The sequence below is a fragment of the Cyprinodon variegatus genome, unplaced genomic scaffold (genome assembly GCF_000732505.1).
Source record: "Cyprinodon variegatus isolate N-32 unplaced genomic scaffold, C_variegatus-1.0 Scaffold606, whole genome shotgun sequence".
Taxonomy (NCBI): Eukaryota; Metazoa; Chordata; class Actinopteri; order Cyprinodontiformes; family Cyprinodontidae; genus Cyprinodon; species Cyprinodon variegatus.
The window spans coordinates 108,029-120,682 of record NW_015151059.1 but is presented as its reverse complement, the minus strand read 5'-3'; the positions used below and the strand labels follow the sequence as shown (position 1 = coordinate 120,682).

General features: G+C 41.7%; 1 protein-coding gene across 1 annotated transcript; it reads right to left on the bottom strand.

Annotated features, from left to right (window-relative positions):
- Window positions 1–43: 43 nt before the first annotated feature.
- On the bottom strand, window positions 44–12,047 carry oraov1 (oral cancer overexpressed 1). The gene is made up of 5 exons (XM_015392779.1): window positions 11,935–12,047; window positions 7,869–7,974; window positions 7,037–7,107; window positions 3,545–3,662; window positions 44–728 (listed from the first exon to the last, which is right to left on the bottom strand). Exons 1-5 carry the CDS (start codon window positions 11,994–11,996, stop codon window positions 657–659), a joined length of 429 nt encoding a protein of 142 aa, XP_015248265.1. The 5' UTR covers window positions 11,997–12,047; the 3' UTR covers window positions 44–656.
- Window positions 12,048–12,654: the final 607 nt, after the last annotated feature.

Sequence of the window (12,654 nt, the reverse complement as noted above, 5' to 3'; positions counted from 1 at the left end):
GTCTTCAAACTTGGAAACAAAGTCCAGTGGGTTGAATTTGAACTTTTTAAAACTTGACTATGACCTGGATGACTGAGAATCAGACTGATAAAAAGAAAGATGAAGCAAAAATGAGAGAGAATCTGTTAATGGTAGACTGTCTGCTCCATGCAGATTATGGCACATGGAGCAGAGAGGACACGATACTGCCACCTTGTGGCTCAAAGGCTGCGCTGAAGTTTCTATTTCATTTCTTACTAATCAAAAAGAGAGAATAATGATGACATTCAGTTTCTCTTCCTGTATTTTCTGTTTGAGTTCAGTGGGTTTGAAAGAAGGAACCAGAGGAAAAAAAATGGCAACAATTGATTTATTGGCGAAACACAAACAAACCGTTTCCTCACATCTGTAATTAGAAAGTTTGATCACAGCGTGTGCGGAGAAGTCCATCCCATCAGATGATTGCTAAGCCCCCCCCCACCCATCAATCACTCCAGTACAGCCTCAGCTTCTCAGCTGCTGCTTCATCAGGCAGAGCCTGGATCAGCACAAACCCAAAGGTTTCCACAGCAGTTAGGGCGGAGCCATTAGGCCACGCCCTCTGGCTTTACGGCCCTAAACATCCTGCAGAGCGACCCGTCTGTGAGGGCAGCCCCCGCCTGGCCCCCCTGGAACAATCAGAACGAAGTCCCTTCAGCTGTCTTGATGTATTCTTTGAAGTCAGTGGAGACGTTTAGCATCGAACAGACCTGAAAGAAAGAGGAACCAGTGAGAACAGCAACTAAGGAACCTTCATAGTTTCATCCTATTTCAGAATTCCAGACAGATTATAAAGACTTTCTGGCTGCAGGCCTTTAATCACAGGAAGGCAGAGAGCAGCAGGTCTTCAGGCTTTAAGATCTTCCCATCATCTCAGGACCATAAGCAAACATGAGCCTGAACCGTCATGCATGTTTAACAACAGTTAGCATCATCAACTGGTTCCTGTTCTGATTTCCCACTGCTCCTAACTGAGTTCCAGAATACCGTCACACCTTCTCTCAGTCATCCCGGTGATTCCACCCCCAATGAGGGACAGCAGCACCTCGAACCGGGTCCCAGACAGCGTCTGTCAGCCAGACGCAGCGTCTGGAGGGGGCGGAGCTATTACCCATGATGGTTTCATCTCTGGGAATTCAGTGGACCCAGGAATGCCGACAGTTTTCCCAGTGGCTCATTGAATCTATGTGTGTGATGATGAGCTGAAGCTGACGACCAGCTGAATCCATGATGGCGGAGCCTTCAAAGCCAGAGGAACTTCAAGGTGACTAAGAGGGAGGAAACTGGCCAAAGGTTTGGGGTGAACGCAGCTTAACAGGGCTGCTTGGTGCTCGATGGTGTTCCCATTTCACACAAACTGATTGGAACAAGACTAGAAGTGCCTGGGATATAAGAGGCCATCCCACCAATAACACCACTCAGGGATGGGTCACACTCTCAGGGATGATGATGATGATAAAGAACTCGTTGTTCAGGCAGAAGAACATGCAGAGAAAGAAAACAGGTACTTTTTTTTTTTTTTCAATCGTTTGAGCAAAAGCCCAGAGAGTCTTAGGAGCAAAAACCTGAAATTCCACATGTGAATCAAAGCAAGTCCAGCTCCCAAACTATAAATTGGAAATAAAATTGTTTTTTTTTGTGTGACAGAAAGGCACTGAGGGATATTTTTCAGGTGGAACCACTATTTTAAATGTCACCATGTCTGATTTATAGGTGATTAAACAAAGAAAAAATTAAAAATATTTAGCCTCGTCCAACACTGAAAAACACCATGGAAGCTCAGTTGAAACTCTGGATGAAACCTCAGACTTTATAGATCCTCATCTTGACTATAAGTCGAGCAAATTTGGACTGACCAATAGTGCAAAAATGAACAAAAGTGCAAAACTGCATTTTTCTACGCATAAAAGTGAATCTGATCAGACAAATATGCTGATTTCCATTATTGGAGACCTTCTGCATGAGATAAAGCCTTTGCTCCTCAGATTTAATCGTTAGGTTATTGAAATTTACCAATAAAATCACCAAACTGAATAGAAAATAAGAAAAACAGAGCAGCTTATGTAACGCATGCTGGTTACATCCCCTGAAATGGTCACACAATGACCTCTGACCCCTCCTTGGAAAGGTCTGAGCCTCTAGTTTCCAATGATGCCATTAGGGGGCGGGGCTAAAAATGAATACCTGCTGCTGCATTACTCCCGCAGAGTCACACATCAGGTAGAATTTTAAATCTAATTTTTTTTATTTACACAGCTATAAAACAAATAGTACTTGTGAAAAAATGATTTTGAAACATGTTTAGAAATTTTAAAGCCCCATTTGAAATGCGTGTGGATGAAACACCATGTGACTGAGTTTTAGCCATTTCTATGAATAGATGAACATGAGCAGGTGTCCGTTGGGCCCTGTACCGGACCCGCTGGGCTTAAGGGGTTAAGGGGAGGGAGATACCCAGAGATTATAGGAACTTCGCTCTCAATCTGCAGGTTTACTAGTGGTTCCTAGAATTTCTAAAAGTAGAATGGGAGGCAGATCTTTTAATTATCAGGCTCCTCTCCTGTGGAACCAACTACCAGTTTTAGTCCGTGAGGCAGACACCCTGTCTACTTTTAAGGCTAGGCTTAAAACTTTCCTTTTTGATAAAGCTTCTAGTTAGAGTGGCTCAGGTTATCCTGAGCTATCTCTATAGTTATGCTGCTATAGGCTTAGACTGCTGGAGGACATAGGGACCCCTTTTTCATCATTCTGCTTCATTCTATCTCTATTCTCCCACTCTGCAGAATCTGTTAGTTCAATCTCTAAATTTCTGCTCTCTCTGCTTTTTGCTTCTTTTTCTACGTCTGCTTCTGTCTCCTTGAACCCCAGTTGGCCTCAGCAGATGGCCGCTCACACTGAGCCTGGTTCTGCAGGAGGTTTCTTCCTGTTCAAAGGGAGTTTTTCCTCTCCACTATCACTACAAGCATGCTTAGTGTGAGGGATTGCTGAAGAGTCAATGAGTCGATGCAATCAGCTGGTTTTCCTTAGATAGAAAACTTTGAATCAATCTGACTGGATGATCTGGTGAACTGGAAAGTGACCTGAGATGACATGATGTGAATTGGAGCTATAGAAATAAACTGAATAGAATTGAACAGACAGCCCTACTGCAGACTGTAGTGGGGAAAAAGTATTTAAATATTAAACCTAATTAAATAAACGGAGATTGATATATTCCATTCAGTCGGCCATTTATTTTCCTATCTTTGCAAAGAGAGAACAGACCGTCATACAGCCCTTATGGCTCAGTAATCAGTTTTACTTCTTTACTTATGTGGATGATAAAACTGTGAAGGTTGTGTCAGAGTCTTGCACGAAAAAAACAAACTGAGTAAAAACATTTTTCACTGGAGAGCATAACTAAATATATAAGACAAGAGAAATCTAAATTTTCCGACCACACGACACACTGCAGGGTGTGAGAAAACAGGCGTGATGAGGTCAGGGGATTTCAGTGGATCAGTCAGCCTGAAGCAGGAAGGCATACCTGTCTAAACTTGGCTCTCAGCTTCTCCATGTCCTCCTGAAGCTTAACGGACTGCGGATCCTCCAGAGGAGACCTTTGGATCAAATTCAGCAGAGCTTCTAGCGCCTTCAGACGCTTCCTGGGACAAAAAACAAACAAACAGAGACCGGATTTGGCATCAGGAGCTTAAAGAACATTTATCAACCAGGAAGATGTTCATTAGCCGAAAGAGGACTTTGTACAGGAAGATGAAGCCATCCTCCCTGAGATCAGATCTCCAGGTATTTTTCCTTATTTAGCAGATACGGCCTCCATGGGAGGAGAAGCTCCCTCTGCTCCTCATACCCAGCTGGCTTCTACGCCGCCGTCGCTTCACCAGCCATGTTTTATTAGTCACACTCTTCATGGTAAATATTTATCTGTTGTTATTCTGATGATTTAACATTCAGTCTCTGCCTGTTCTATAGTAACATTAAGTTTAGCTGATTAAATGAAAAGCCTGGCTCAGGCAGACTGGGACATCAAATTAAAGAAAGCCACCTACATCTGATCTTTTCCTGACTTTTTTCAACACAGATCCGATTCTTTCCCAGTGACCCAGGCCTCTTGGCTCCGTGGTCCTGACTCGGATCGTTTCTACTCTAAAGCCGGGCGTACGCTGTACCAGTTTTTGCCCTTTTTTGGCCGATTCTTCAGCCACGTGAGAATGTTTTTTTAATCGGGCCGACTTTCAGCCTGATGGTGCGTGGTGTAGAGTCCAGGGGTAACGGGAGGTGATCAGCCTCTAACGACCACCCCCCATCAGGAATCGTAAGGTCGGGGGAAATCAAACATGTGTGAAATCCAGTTGGCCGTTGTCAGGTGGTCGTTGTCAGGTGGTCGTGGGTAAATCCTGCTGTTGAAGCAGAGCTACCAGCCAATTTACCAGAACCTCCAGCACTACGCATGTCCAAACCAGGGAGTTCTTCTTCTTCCAGACTGACGGGTTTGTCCAGCGCCATCTCTCGGCGCTGAGTCCGATGTTATTTTTAGACGTAGAGTGTGAGCAGGTAGATCGCATTAGAGCGTCGGGTCGCACAGCATTAAGAACAAACATCGTGAGCTGCGAACTTTTAACCCCTTCGGTTTTATCGTACAGTATGAGCTGTAGCTGCGTGCAACGATGGAAAATATCGTACAGTGTACGCCCGGCTTTAGGAGAACCAGGAAGAATAAAAGCAGTCATGGCGCACGATGCTGCAGAGAGCAGACTTTTTTCTCTACCTTTATGAAAAGATGGTGTTGTTGATCCACTGGCTGAGGTTGGGAGAGAAACGAAACATCGCTAGATGCACTGCAGTGCTACCATCCATGTTTACCTCCGTAAACACAGAGCATACTCGTGACTTATGACATCACTGCGCCCTCTAATGCGAGTGCGGGACACTTAAGCTGTATGAATGCAGTTCACACAGAAGAAAACGTACAAGACGCAAACATTTGGAAATGTGAACAACCACGCAGAAAAATGGGATTTAGCAAAAAAACATTAAGGCTGAAGTATGAAGGTAGCCTGAAAGACAGTTTCTAAGGCCCTTCAGGGCAAACAAAGATTCTTCATCTTCTGGAAGAATAGATATTAGGGAATGATGACACACCATCCTACATTTGGAAATGAAATAGGGAGGCTGGAAAAGAATCCGTTCACCTTCAGGGCTTTCATTTTCCACAACCTAGACCTACCTGAAGAGTCCAGATATATGAGGCGGTAAGAAAGGCTGAATCCAAACAAGCAGAAGCCAAGAAATGGAAGGACCTCTACTGGATTGATGGATCCGTGGTTGGAGCAGCAATGGGTCAGCAGGGTGCAGGTGGGGTACTGGTCTCTGCTGGTCAGCAGGGTGGAGGTGGGGTACTGGTCTCTACTGGTCAGCAGGGTGGAGGTGGGGTACTGGTCTCTACTGGTCAGCAGGGTGGAGGTGGGGTACTGGTCTCTGCTGGTCAGCAGGGTGGAGGTGGGGTACTGGTCTCTGCTGGTCAGCTAGTTGGTACGGTTTTCAGGGCTGGACTTCCACCAAACATTTCTTCATTTTGGTTTTTTGGTCCCTACAGCATTTAGAAATGTGCTCCATAGATCGGAACACATAGATAGGAAAGGCGTGACCTGCTGCTCTGCTGGTTCACACAGTGAGCTTCTTTTTATTTGGTAACTGGAGCCTGAATGCAGGGTTAGCACGGAGCATTAGGGCCAGGCTGGAGATTTAGCTTTTTTAATTACAAGGATAAAGTCATAAAATTACAAGAATAAAGATAAAATATTAGGAGAAAGAAGTCATCAGAGCTAAACCCGTTTCAGAAAGAAAGCTTCCAGCTCATTTGAAAAATGTGATCCTGATAATAATCTGATGCTAAAAGACTTAATATTTCCTTACCTTTTCATAAAATACAAATTTATTCTGGTAAGATTACGACTTCTGATAATTAGTGATGTTATGAGATGAGCCGAGGGTTTAAGGCGTGTGTAGAGCAAAGGAGGGGGCGTTTCCCTGAAGAGCGTGTCGAGGTTTGCTTCATTTAGGGGAGGGGCCAAAATAGATGACATCGGAGGCCTTGCTACCGCCATGCCATATCAGCGCTCCAGGAAGCGCTTCAGCTCGCCCAGAACTTCCACAGGAATCTAAACAGCCTCAGTATTCAGTCCAGATGTGGAGTTTGGAGGAGAGCTGCTGTCAGTATAATAGATTCTAAGAATAGATTGGTTGTTTTTCCAACCAATCTAGTTGCTTAAAACTATTTTGGTTAGAATAAACTATGTATGTAATGACACTGACTTTCACTCCTGAGGTTGCTGGTTCCAAACCCCCTGTAGACTTTTGTAAGCTGGGATAATACTTAAAAGTATTTTGGCTAATGTGACTCAGTGTTGGTTTGCTCTAGTACAAATATAGAAATATAAACTCTGTCATATTAGATTGGCTGGTTTAACCAAAGATTGGTTGAACACAAAACTTCCAACCAGATTAAAACCAAAGATGGTGGAAAAACTGTGAATAAAATGAGTAACGCCTTTCATTCTGCTCATCGTTGCCCAATTTGCACCTTCACTATCTGCTTGAGCTTATTTCACTAAAATGGCAGAAAAACAGTGAACCTTAAATGATTTTTCTGTTCTAAGACATTTTAGACAAAAAAAACAACAATTTACAAACGATTTTATTACATATAAATCAATCATTAACAATTTAAAAGGAAGTTAATTTGGGGGAAAAAACAAGAGAAATAATCCCAGATTATATTACTAAGTGTAGTTCTGCTCTCCACCAGTAAGTGGCGACATGTTCACATGAAGCTTCATAAACTGTGGGGATCGTTTGAAGCTATTTGGCCAAACGGTTCAATGAGGCTTCAGCTCACAGTCTCTACTGATAATGTTACATTATTGTCATGTATAAAACTGATCTGTAGCGTGGCGCTAACCCTCTGTGGTACACGCTGAACCCTGACGACCTTCAGTTTATTCCAGGTGGAGCCTACCTGGACCTGTCGTCAGCGTTACCCTCCAGCAGACTCCTCCAAGTGACAGCAAATCCATGATAGAAGGAGATCTGTCAAGAAAAACGTCATGTGGAACAAATTAAACTGGAATGAAACTGGAACAACCACAGCAGACCTCTGGTTTCATTAATGACCACTAATCACATCTTCAACATACAAACTAGAGGCATGGCCGTGAGCCGCCTGCCTCTAGGGACAGGATCCATGATCAGAGGAGTTTGTTTCTGTGCTGCATGAAGGCTGGTGATGCTGCATTAACGGCAAACTCTCATCTTTTGAAGTTTATGGTTAAAATTAGCCTAAAAGGAATAGGAACATTTTTATTTTCATTTTCTCCTTGTGTCATCCTTTTCCTCTCAGTTATCACTCAACTTATCTGAATTAAATTTAATTTCAAATTGGCTCTTAGTTTATTTACTGTTTTTACTGCACGTAATGTTTTAAAAAATGATTTAAAATCTTAGTCCATAAGTATCCTCATTCATATTTTCCCCTAAATTCTAACGTTATGATAAATATTTACATTATTTATTGGCTGCATCTAAAACTATCAAAGATATTTTCAATTTAAACATAGATATGAAACAATAGAATATAACCTCCAATAACTTCAATGAGATCATTGTTCCAGGTCATCAGATCAAACAGTTTAGTCTGTCCAATCAGCTGCCTGCAGTGTCTCTAAATGTCCAGCAGGTGTCAGTATTCTGAGACAGGATCAACGCAGCATTAGTAGTTTGGCTTCTAGATGCCTGATTAACCATCAGTAGGGAGGCTCAGGCCTGTATCTGTAGAACCTGAGGAGCTTCACCTCTGAGGACAGCTTGGCTCCATGGGAGGCGCCGTGTCTACGGCCGTTCTGCAGACCCCTGGCCGTTCCCCTCTCAAAGCCCTCCTGATAACCTTCACCACGGAACCTGCAAAGGAGAAAAAATTGCTTTTAAAAAAAAATCCGCAATAAGAGAAAAAACCCAGAAAACATTCCTTGGGTTCCAAAGAAAGTAAAAAAAACTGGACTTTATTTCCAGGTTTGAAGACGTTTCTCTTCCATCCAGGAAGCTTTTTCAATTCTAAATGTCAGAAATAGCGTTGAGTTCCAGGTTTTATCCAGACAATCAATTCAATGCTAATGCAGCTCCTACCAACCAGGAATCCTCTAAAGATGCCATGGCCACTGTCACACTGCTGTTCCTGTGTCTGTGATCATCTGGACGGTAATAATAAACCATAAGTCCAACAGAAAGCCTTTCCTTTAATGAGCTGGCCCTGCTGGCTGATTGGCTCTTGATGAGCTGCCTTTAGCCTCGGTTCACTGGGAGTAAAGATCCTGAATATCCTCAAACTGATGTTGCCTAAAAATTAGGTTTATCTCTTTATCATTTTAGTTGATCCCTTTAGTTTTTGACTTTATTCATTTAGTTAATCTCGTCTATTCATCCCTTAAGTTTGGTATAAAAAGTAGACTTTAAACTACCCTAACGGGCGTGTATCCCTTAAGTCATGTACAAAAGAACTATTTAATTACTTCCTTTTTGGTTTGTTTTTTGAAGCATATGGAGATCTGACCATGAATTGGTTTTTTTTGGCCATCACTAAAGGGATACACGCCTGTTGAGATAGTGAGATGTGACGTCCAGCTCATGCGTATTGACTATTGGAATGCTGATCTGACACACCGCCGCCATTGTTTGGCTGGCGGTTCTGTGCAGCGATCCAGCTGATGTCAGGAACTTTCCGTCCAGCTGCTCACACTCAGTGTCAGCAGAAAGGGTTAAAAACTGGAAATGAGTTTTTTCCTTAAACTGTCTCACAGACAGACCTAGCATGATGTAGAGAAGGACCTTTCATATTTTCCCAGATCCACTACTGTAAAAATGTCCACAGCTGTTTATTATTTATTCTTAGGGTGGCTGCAGTATTTATATTTAGATGTAGAAAGTCTCTACGGTACAAAATAAAACTATACAATTTTATTTTATTTTTTTAACTCTGTCACTTAGTCTATTATTTTTATAGACTTTAAAGGCCCACACTGTGTGATCACTTTTACTAGTGATAACGAGTCATTTTGAAGCCAAAATACTAATGCTGCGTTGATCCTGTCTCACAGAATACTGACACCTGCTGGACATTTAGAGACACTGCAGGCAGCTGATTGGACAGACTGAACCAGGGGTAACCAAGTAAACTTTAAACTGTTTAACACTGAAATAAAATGCAGTTCTTCCAGCAGTTATTAATGTTTTAAATCCGGTTGGGTCCGGATCTGGGCCGTGGTCCGCTAATCTGTGACCTCTGGTCTAAACTGAATCTGATTTGAGGAATTGAAATGAGGATGCTTTAAATCCTTTTTTTAAAACATTAAGTGCAGTAAAAACAGTAAATAAAGTTAGAGTCAATTAGAAACTAACTTTAATTCAAGTAATTGAAATTTAAGATAAGTGATAACTGAGAGGAAAAGGATGACACAATGAGAAAATTTAAATAAACAGGTTCCTAAACGTGCCCAAACATTCTGGATCATTTTACTGATAAAGCACAAAAGATGAGACTTTTTTAGCAGATGCATCATGTTGACAGAAACATTTTAAACCAGTTTAGTGAGTCAGTCAGTTAGAAACCCACCTGGATCGGTCACATGACTTTCATGGAAACCACACGCTCCACTGACCTCTATTTATTCACTGGGTCGCTGATTGTCCAGAGAAAGTGAAGCCACCGGCCGCCATCTTGGTACTCCCCAGTCCCACAGAGACGCGCAGTAAAACTCCTCCCTGTGCAGCATTTAGCTGCAGAAACCAGCAGTTTTCTGTCTGCAGGAAGACGTTCCTCAGGTCATTTCCCAGTCAGTGGATGAACTAAGCAATAAATCCATCTATAGCCGATGGATCCTATAGTTTAGTCTGTAGACTAACATTAGTCTGGCTATCTCAGACTGACTGAAAGACACTGACTGAGTTAGCCACTGACATTGGGTCTAACATTAGAAAATAGAAAGTATAGTGAAATGTAGTTATTCTTTATGAAGTGGATGAAGCTGTTGATCCTTCAATGTTTGTTATATTTCTCATTTGAAAAAGTAATGAGCTGAAATATATTGCATGTTACATTGATGAAAAAAAAGGAACTGAAACATTTGATCTTGCATTCATTACCACACCTGTAAGATGTGATTACCACAACAATGTCATCAATCCATGTAAATTACATGTTCTTCATCAAATTAGCCAATTGGCTCATCTGTATTATTCTGCTCCATTAACATTCATTTCATTGTGATGGATTGTATAATATGTTATATTACATGATTTCCAGTGTGGATCAAAGTGATGAATTTATCTTTATTTTAAAAGTCTTTAGTCCCTGAAAATTAGTACATCATGGTTGTTTGATGCTGTAGCGCACAGATTGTTTACATTCTGACCGGTCTAACTAGGGAGCACCAATATGGCGGCCGGTGGCTTCACTTTTTTCGGGGAATCCAGTGAATAAATAGAGATCTATGGGCTCCATTCATGAATCCATCACTAAGTTTTGCTGTAAATCTTTTGCTGCTGAAACACAACAATTCCCCAATAAAGGGATGTTCTATTCTATTCTATTGTAAACAGTTTGTACCTGTCAGCAGAACCCCCTCGTGTCACCATGGCAACACTGCCCTGTCAGCATCAGTCTGAGGGAGACTACCGCTCTGTTTGAATTCATGGGCTGCGTCCTCAGAAGGCCAGATTCGAAGGCCGATTACGTCATAGCGCGGCGCTGAGGTCTGGTCTGGGATATCCCAGGATTCATTGCAAGACCAAGCAAGCCGGCTGCTCCGTGATCAGAGGAAAGGTTACTTGGCGCCGAACAGTGAAGAAAATTGGAAGTTCAGTTTAATATAATCCAGTCTGTGAATAGTTCCGTCTGAGATGAATGAAAATAGTTGTTTTAATGGTTATTGAGTCAGATATGTGGCGGTAATGTTTGGTTTATCTAAAGGTTTTAATCTGTTACTGTGTAAATGGGTTTGGCTGGAATTTAAGGACAGATTCTAATAAATCTGCAGAGTGGGAACTATAAATCTGATAGAATTTAAATTTTTTTATTGCGGTTTTGCACAATATGCTTAACTAAGTATTTTTTGTTGTTGAATATTAGAGATTTTGCAGATATATTTCTATACATACATTGTTTAGATTTACTTATATCTTTCTACCACTTTTATAGAATATAATAGAAAATCCCTTTATTGTCCCACAATGGGCAGATTTACAGCAGCAGAAAGATTATTGAAAATGGTCACACAAATGTGGACCTTAGAAAAATGTAGAAAAAAGAATAACACAATAGGGAAGAGTTAAAATATGAACAATACAATACTGTAAAGTGTTTTACAATATTAAACTGGGGAATAAATAACCAATTTTACAGTGATGGATATTTGAAAATAGCAGCAACATCAGAGATGTGCAGAATGACAGCAGCAGGTTATTTATTCCACTCTGGATTCTTGTTAATGTAGTCTTTGTTCACTTTACAATAAAAAAGAAATAAACAGTTTTAAAAACTTTTCCTTCTTTTCCTGCTTTGTGTGTCAACTTTCACGGTTGTTAAACAACAGAGCTTACGGTGGTAAAACCAGCCGAAGGGTAGACCTGGTAGAATTCACAGCCCAAAACTCTTCCGGACTTCCAAGGATCCAGTCTAGGTAGACCGCGTCCTTGGAAGGATGCAGCCCAGGATTTCGAACAGAGAGTCATCATCTCACACAGTTTCAGCCATATTTCTGTCCGTGAATGGAGCAGCTTCCGGTTCAGCATCAGCAGATAAACCGGATCGGATCGTTCAGACAGCTAATGCGGAATCAGTTCACCTGCATGCCGGGTGTCACCCACCTCTCATCCGCCAACAGAATCCTGTCAAACAGCTCGTCTGCTTCCTGCCTGCCGTCCGCCATCTGCCCTGGTGCTGCTGCTGCTGCTGCTGCTGCTGCTGCTGCACTTCTTCTTCTTTGGTTTAATGGCGGTTGGCAGGCATCGTTTAGGTGCGCATTACCGCCACCTTCTGAATAGGAGTGAGGATCAGGATTTTAAACTGTGCCTACATTCTATAATATACACCTGCTTTCCTAAAAACAAAACAAAATAAAACTTAAATTAAAGCTTGATTACAGTAAACTTAAAACATTAAACTGTACCTTCTCTTGATCAAATGTATTTCTAAGTAAATGTATTTATTTTATTCATTTCAGGCAACTGCATGCTAGTTCATTAGTTCAAACTTATGAGGCATATTATAAAAATAAAAAAATTAAAACTGGCCTGAAAGTATGGAGGAGGATTAGGGCCACTGAAAACATATTAAAAGTTAACAGATTTTTAAATATTGTTTCCGTTTAATATGGGAAAAAAGTCCTAATTCTGACTTTAATCTCAGAATTGTGGATCTTAATGTAGATGGCCCCCATGAAGGCAGAGATGTGACGCGCTCAGCTTCACTGACAGAGATGGGAGCTGTTTGGGAGGAACAGGAACACACTGGTGGAAAATCTTACGTCCCTGAGGGGCCCCTGGTGATGCCGTTTGATTAATGGAAGAACAGAAGGTGATTTCTGG